The 9061-nt window shown below is 37.0% G+C and overlaps 1 protein-coding gene across 1 annotated transcript in view; it reads right to left on the bottom strand.

The window, feature by feature from the left end:
• Nucleotides 1-836: 836 nt before the first annotated feature.
• LOC133635579 (protachykinin-like) overlaps nucleotides 837-9061 on the bottom strand; it is a 33195-nt gene continuing 24970 nt past the window's right edge. Inside the window, exons 4-5 of the mRNA XM_062028797.1 lie at nucleotides 5935-5991; nucleotides 837-968 (exon numbers count right to left, since the gene is read on the bottom strand). Of these exons, the coding sequence (XP_061884781.1) occupies nucleotides 922-968; nucleotides 5935-5991 (104 nt within the window). The 3' untranslated portion in view covers nucleotides 837-921. The remainder of the gene's footprint in view (nucleotides 969-5934; nucleotides 5992-9061) is intronic.

Raw genomic sequence — 9061 nt, 5'->3', positions numbered from 1 at the left:
GTATTTATATTATTCACGTGTGAATAATTCTGTATAATAGACTGTATTTATATTATTCACATGTGAATAATGCTGTATAATAGACTGTATTTATGTTATTCACATGTGAATAATGCTGTATAATAGACTGTATTTATATTATTCACATGTGAATAATGCTGTATAATAGACTGTATTTATATTATTCACATGTGAATAATGCTGTATAATACTGTATTTATATTATTCACACGTGAATAATGCTGTATAATAGACTGCATTTATATTATTCACATGTGAATAATGCTGTATAATAGACTGTATTTATATTATTCACATGTGAATAATGCTGTATAATAGACTGTATTTATACTATTCACATGTTAATAATTCTGTATAATAGACTGTATTTATATTATTCACATGTGAATAATGCTGTATAATAGACTGTATTTATGTTATTCACATGTGAATAATGCTGTATAATAGACTGTATTTATATTATTCACATGTGAATAATGCTGTATAATAGACTGTATTTATATTATTCACATGTAAATAATGCTGTATAATAGACTATATTTATATTATTCACATGTAAAAAATACCTGAGTGTTTATTGTCTATTGTGAGCGAACTGTGGTGCTGAATTTCCCCCAGGGATCAATAAAGTACTTTCTATTTTACTCTATTCTATTCTATTACCGGCTGAGTCTGCTCCGAGTGCTTGTTTCCCCGCCGAGTGCTTGTTTCCCCACCAAGTGCTGCCCCTGTGCGACAAAGGTTCCCCCCACTCGCCACCGATGGAAGAGAAATAATAAACACCGCACGTGTTGACTTGCACACTTTGACGAGTCCAAGGTTTAAACACAAGATTTTATTGGACAAACAGCAAAAAAACAACAACACTTTTCACAGGTGAGGAATGTCAAGGTGACGACTTCAGCGGCGAGCGTGGTACGTTTGTTCCGCGCTCCAATCGTAGGAACCTGCGACACATGGAGAGGAAAACCTCTTTTTTTTTTTGTGCAAATAATCATGAACTTAGAATTGAATGGCAGCAACACGTTGCAAAAAAAGGCATTTTTACCACTGTGTTACATGGCCTTTCCTTTTAACAACACTCCGTAAAGGTTTGGGAAGTGAGGAGACACATTTTTGAAGTGGAATTCTTTCCCGTTCTTGCTTGACGTACAGCTTAAGTTGTTCAACAGTCTCCCTTCTCATACTTTAGCCGTCATACATTTTCAATGGGAGACAGGTCTGGCGTTGTCTTGCTGAAATAAGCAGGGGCGTTCATGGTAACGTTGCTTGGATGGCAACAAAATCTGTATGTACCTTTCAGCATAAATGGTGCCTTCACAGATGTGTAAGTTACCCATGTCTTGGCACACTAATACACCCTGTTAGAATAATTGTAAGTGTAGTGGATTGTCCAGAGCTTAAACAGCAACAAAAGTGAATTTAGTACAAAAAGTTTATTTACCCATTATCAAGTCAGATTGAGCTGTCCATGCAGACACACAACCGTCCTCCGGAGGACACACAAAAAGCAATCTCTCTCTCGAGTCCCGGTCTCCTGCCATTTTTATCTGTCTCTTCGCGCGTCATTGTTTTTCCTCGTGCGTCACTCTTGTGGTCTTGTTTTTGCAGCATCCTTGGATCCCTTAATCATACTTAAACAATCAAAACATTCTGTAGACAGGTCCATGAAATAGTTCAAAAAGAGTTCGTCTGGAAATTGGGCAGATCCTGTTTGAAGTCTTTGGGCCAGAACAACATCCTTCTGTTGATTGCCATTCATGTAATGCTTTTGGCGGTCCCCAGATCCAGGCTAAAGACCAGAGGGGACAGAGCCTTTTCCGTTGCCGCCCCTAAGCTCTGGAACAGCCTTCCCCTCCACATTAGGTCAGCCCGGAGCCTGGGGGTCTTCAAAACCCTCCTTAAGACCTACCTCTTCTCACTGGCCTTTGACCCGAGCTGAGTCCGCCCACTAGGCCACCATTTCTAGTCTCCCCGCCCCTCCCCCCCCCCACCCCTTCGCTTTAGTTGTATTTTTCAATTTGTCGCACTTTTATTAGGGTCCGCCCTGTACCCTGTACAAAGGACTCCCACCTTTGTACAGGTACAAAGGAACCTATTGTTATTGTAAGGTTTTATTATTATTCTTTATTCTTCCGCCGCCACAAAAAACACTAATTTGACCCACTTAACATGCTTCAAAACTCACCAAATTTGACACACACATCAGGACCTGCGAAAATTTCAATAAAATAAAGAAACCAAACCCCAAAAATCAAAATTGCGCTCTAGCACCCCCTAGGAAAAAAACAAAAACAAACTGCCTGTAACTCCCACTAGAAAGGTCGTAGAGACATGAAACAAAAACCTCTATGTAGGTCAGACTTAGACCTACATTTCATAATTTTACATCCTCGGGCAAAAACCAACAGGAAGTTGGCAATTTCCCCTTCAAGACAAAATTGTACTAAAAAAACTCATTTTTGCCTCTTTGAGCTGTAATTTGACCCCCTTAAAATACTTCAAAACTCACCAAACTTCTCACACACATCGGGACTGCTAGAAATTGCGATCTAAAAAAATAACCGAACCCCGAAGCTCAAATTTGCGCTCTAGCGCAATTTTTGAATAAAACCGAGAAAAACGGCTTTTTAGAGGAAAACTCAGACAAAACTGCTTGTAACTTCCGATAGGAACGTCTTAGAGACATGAAACAAATACCTCTATGTAGGTCTCACCTAGACCTACATTTCATAGATTGACATCCTTCAGCAAAAATCAACAGGAAGTTTGCTATTCCTCCTTCAAAACAACATTTTTGTTACAACCGGTCACCAAACATCCTCGGGCAAAAACCAACAGGAAGTTGGCAATTTCCCCTTCAAGACAAAATTGTACTAAAAAAACTCATTTTTGCCTCTTTGAGCTGTAATTTGACCCCCTTAAAATACTTCAAAACTCACCAAACTTCTCACACACATCGGGACTGCTGGAAATTGCGATCTAAAAAAATAACCGAACCCCGAAGCTCAAATTTGCGCTCTAGCGCAATTTTTGTAATAAAACCGAGACAAAACTGCTTTTTAGAGGAAAACTCAGACAAAACTGCTTGTAACTTCCGATAGGAACGTCTTAGAGACATGAAACAAATACCTCTATGTAGGTCTCACCTAGACCTACATTTCATAGATTGACATCCTTCAGCAAAAATCAACAGGAAGTTTGCTATCCCTCCTTCAAAACAACATTTTTGTTACAACCGGTCACCAAACATCAAACGTTATCTCCTCTGAGCGCGTTTGTCGTTTCGGGAAAAAACAAAAACAAACTGCCTGTAACTCCCACTAGGAAGGTCGTAGAGACATGAAACAAAAACCTGTATGTAGGTCAGACTTAGACCTACATTTTCATCATTCTAAAAAAATAACCGAACAAACTGCTCAAATTTGCGCTCTAGCGCAATTTTTGAATAAAACCGAGAAAAACGGCTTTTTAGAGGAAACTCAGACAAAACTGCTTGTAACTTCCGATAGGAACGTCTTAGAGACATGAAACAAATACCTCTATGTAGGTCTCACCTAGACCTACATTTCATAGATTGACATCCTTCAGCAAAAATCAACAGGAAGTTTGCTATTCCTCCTTCAAAACAACATTTTTGTTACAACCGGTCACCAAACATCCTCGGGCAAAAACCAACAGGAAGTTGGCAATTTCCCCTTCAAGACAAAATTGTACTAAAAAAACTCATTTTTGCCTCTTTGAGCTGTAATTTGACCCTCTTAAAATACTTCAAAACTCACCAAACTTCTCACACACATCGGGACTGCTGGAAATTGCGATCTAAAAAAAAACCGAACCCCAAAACTCAAAATTGTGCTCTACATAATTTTTGAAAAAAACAGAGAAAAAAACTGTTCCTCAGAGGAAAACTCAGACAAAACTGCTTGTAACTTCCGGTAGGAACGTCTTAGAGACATGAAACAAATACTTATATGTAGGTCTCGCCTAGACCTACATTTCATAGATTGACATCCTTCAGCAAAAATCAACAGGAAGTTTGCTATTCCTCCTTCAAAACAAAATTTTTGTTACAACCGGTCACAATCTAAAAAGTTGTTGAAAATGTGCTATATAAATAAAGTTGACTTGACTTGACTTAATATTCACTTTTGTCCCACACCCGGTTCGTTCAATGGCACAGAATAGAAGAGGAATTAATCGAGCGTACGTTCTTGACGGACATGAAGTATAGGTCAAAGGTCAGAAATTCTACTACATAAGTTATCACCAAAAAAACTTTGCGTTACGTTGAGTTGTGTCGGGTGAGAAGACAAAAGCTGTCTTTGAAACCTACCAAGAAGAATGCTCGTAAAACTCCACCGCGTAAGGGGGAGAGCCACATGAATGGTCATCAACAGAAGGATGTTGTTCTGGCCCAAAGACTTCAAACAGGCATCTGCCCAATTTCCAGACGAACTCTTTTTGAACTATTTTATGGACCTTAAAGTTAAAGTTAAAGTACCAATGATTGTCACACACACACACTAGGTGTGGTGAAATTTGTCCTCCGCATTTGACCCATCCCCTTGTTCACCGCCTGGGAGGTGAGGGGAGCAGTGAGCAGCAGCGGTGCCGCGCCCGGGAATCATTTTTTGGTGATTTAACCCCTAATTCCAACCCTAGATGCTGAGTGCCAAGCAGAACTATTTTACCAACTCTTTTTGAACTGACCCTTTTCTGTGAATTGTTTACGACCTTTTCGGTGAACTTTTTGCGAGCTTTTGTCGGTCGGGGAGGGTCCAAAAGTAAAAGAAGGAGGCATACAATCTTTTGGCAGAGCGTGCTGAGATGCTGTGCAAGAGTACCGTGTGTCCAGGCGTGTCTCCTCAATTGAGTCCAAAAATTGAATTCTGTCTCTGTTTAATTCTTTGCCTCTTGTCTTGTTTAATAGATGTCATCAGTGTTTGAACCTGACACACCCCCCATACCGTCACAGATGCTGGCTTTTCCTTGACGTCCACAGTTTCCAAAAAACAATTTGAAATGTGGACTCGTCCGACCACAGAACACTTTTCCACTTTGCGCCAGCCGGCGGCGTTTCTGGGTGTTGTTGATAAAATGGCTTTGGCTTTGCATAGGAGAGTTTTAACCTTGCACTTACGGATAGTAGCGGCCAACTGTAGTTACTGACAGTGGGTTTCTGAAGTGGTCCGTGTGGTGATATCCTTTACACACCAATGTCGCTTTTTGACGCAGTACCGCCTGAGGGATCCAAGGTGTGTAATATCGTGGCTTACCTGCAGTGATTTCTCCAGATTCTCCGAACCTTTTTGATGATATTACGGCGCATAGACGGTGAAATCCCTCAATTCCTTGCAATAGCTGGTTGATAAATGTTGTTCTTGGACAATTTTCTCAGGAATTTGTGGACAAAGCGGCGACCCTCGCCCCCGTCCTTGTTTGTGAACGACTGAAGCTGCTTTTACACCCAATCATGGCACCCACCTGTTCCCAATTAGCCCGTTCAAGAATGTTCCAAATAAGTCTTTGATGAGCATTCCTCGACTTTATCCGTCTTTTTTGCCACCTGTGCCAGCTTTTTTGAAACATGTCGCAGGCATCAAATTCCAAATGAGCTAATATTTGCAAAAAAATAACTTAAGGACTTTATATATCTTGTCTTTGCAGTCTATTCAATTGAATGTAAGTTGAAAAGGATTTGTTGTGTTCTCTTTTTATTTACCATTTACACAACGTGACAACTTCACTGCTTTTGGCTTTTGATTTTATATATATTTATATATATAGTATCATATTGAAACGTCGTAGTTACCATAGCAACACAATGCAGGCAATCTCGGTTAAAAAAACCCCGTACTGTCGGATTAAAAAATGTTGAAATATTGTTGAAAATGTCATATTTTGAATCACCTGCGTCCTCTTGGCTTCTTTTCCCCATCAGCCCCACAAAAGAGTTGACTTTATGCCCTGGAAAATGACAACGAAATGTGCAAATAAAATACATTCAGTAGAAATAAATACAAATACTTTCAATACAATAAATTCGATCATACGAAATACATTCAATGCAATTTATTTGATCATTTACAAATACATTCAGTAAAATAAAAAAATACATTCAATAAAGTAAATTGTGTGAAAGTCATTTCAGTGTGAAATGAGCCACCAAGACATAAATAATACAATTGAACTTGTGGGTGGTTGATTCCAGTCTGCACACATCCTGACTGCACGTGTCACTGGCCTTATACATACATGCATGTCAATATATTAGCTTATACATACATGCATGTCAATATATTAGCTTATATTATACATACATGCATGTCAATATATTAGCTTATACATACATGCATGTCAATATATTAGCTTATACATACATGCATGTCAATATATTAGCTTATACATACATGCATGTCAATATATTAGCTTATACATACATGCATGTCAATATATTAGCTTATACATACATGCATGTCAATATATTAGCTTATACATACATGCATGTCAATATATTAGCTTATACATACATGTGTGTCAATATATTAGCTCATACATACATGCATGTCAATATATTAGCTCATACATACATGCATGTCAATATATTAGCTCATACATACATGCATGTCAATATATTAGCTCATACATACATGCATGTCAATATATTAGCTTATACATACATGCATGTCAATATATTAGCTTATACATACATGCATGTCAATATATTAGCTTATACATACATGCATGTCAATATATTAGCTTATACATACATGCATGTCAATATATTAGCTCATACACGAATAAATGTGAATAAATGTCTTCTACTGGACATATCATATTGAATAAACATACATTTTATTCAACCAATAATATTGTAATACTTTTAAAATTGGTCATATTCATATCAATATTCATGAATTATTATTTATGAACAAAATGTTTTGTTGTTGTTGTAAAACATGCTATAGAACGTCATACATATATATATATATATTTTAATTATTATTATTTTTTTTAAGTACAAAAACATTTTAGGACCTAAATTGTTCAAAATAAATCAATCAATAATAATAAAATGCACACATTAATGCCAATTGATTGTTCTAAAAGTTTGTTTTTGCCAGTGAGTACACCTGTCAATCATCTTTGAAACGATGTGTTATTGACCTGATCAATGATGTGTTATTGACCTGATCAATGACGTATTATTGACCTGATCAATGACGTATTATTGACCTGATCAATGATGTATTATTGACCTGATCAATGATGTATTATTGACCTGATCAATGACGTATTATTGACCTGATCAATGATAGATTATTGACTTGATCAATGACGTGTTATTGACTTGATCAATGACGTGTTATTGACCTGATCAATGATGTATTATTGACCTGATCAATGATGTATTATTGACCTGATCAATGACGTATTATTGACCTGATCAATGACGTATTATTGACCTGATCAATGATGTGTTATTGACCTGATCAATGACGTGTTATTGACCTGATCAATGACGTGTTATTGACCTGATCAATGACGTGTTATTGACCTGATCAATGACGTGTTATTGACCTGATCAATGACGTGTTATTGACCTGATCAATGACGTATTATTGACCTGATCAATGATGTATTATTGACCTGATCAATGACGTGTTATTGACCTGATCAATGACGTGTTATTGACCTGATCAATGATTTGTTATTGACCTGATCAATGACGTATTATTGACCTGATCATGATAGATTATTGACCTGATCAATGATGTATTATTGACCTGATCAATGACGTATTATTGACCTGATCAATGACGTATTATTGACCTGATCAATGATGTGTTATTGACCTGATCAATGACGTGTTATTGACCTGATCAATGACGTGTTATTGACCTGATCAATGACGTGTTATTGACCTGATCAATGACGTGTTATTGACCTGATCAATGACGTGTTATTGACCTGATCAATGACGTATTATTGACCTGATCAATGACGTATTATTGACCTGATCAATGACGTGTTATTGACCTGATCAATGACGTGTTATTGACCTGATCAATGATTTGTTATTGACCTGATCAATGACGTATTATTGACCTGATCATGATAGATTATTGACCTGATCAATGATGTATTATTGACCTGATCAATGACGTATTATTGACCTGATCAATGACGTATTATTGACCTGATCAATGATAGATTATTGAATTGATCAATGACGTGTTATTGACCTGATCAATGACGTATTATTGACCTGATCAATGATAGATTATTGACTTGATCAATGACGTGTTATTGACTTGATCAATGACGTGTTATTGACCTGATCAATGATGTATTATTGACCTGATCAATGATGTATTATTGACCTGATCAATGACGTATTATTGACCTGATCAATGACGTATTATTGACCTGATCAATGATGTGTTATTGACCTGATCAATGACGTGTTATTGACCTGATCAATGACGTGTTATTGACCTGATCAATGACGTGTTATTGACCTGATCAATGACGTGTTATTGACCTGATCAATGACGTGTTATTGACCTGATCAATGACGTATTATTGACCTGATCAATGATGTATTATTGACCTGATCAATGACGTGTTATTGACCTGATCAATGACGTGTTATTGACCTGATCAATGATTTGTTATTGACCTGATCAATGACGTATTATTGACCTGATCATGATAGATTATTGACCTGATCAATGATGTATTATTGACCTGATCAATGACGTATTATTGACCTGATCAATGACGTATTATTGACCTGATCAATGATAGATTATTGAATTGATCAATGACGTGTTATTGACCTGATCAATGACGTATTATTTACCTGATAAATGACGTATTATTGACCTGATCAATGACGTATTATTGACCTGATCAATGACGTATTATTGACCTGATCAATGATAGATTATTGAATTGATCAATGACGTGTTATTGACCTGATCAATGACGTATTATTTACCTGATCAATGACGTATTATTGACCTGATCAATG

The sequence above is a fragment of the Entelurus aequoreus genome, linkage group LG20 (assembly GCF_033978785.1).
Source record: "Entelurus aequoreus isolate RoL-2023_Sb linkage group LG20, RoL_Eaeq_v1.1, whole genome shotgun sequence".
Taxonomy (NCBI): Eukaryota; Metazoa; Chordata; class Actinopteri; order Syngnathiformes; family Syngnathidae; genus Entelurus; species Entelurus aequoreus.
This window is presented reverse-complemented; position numbering and strand designations above follow the sequence as displayed.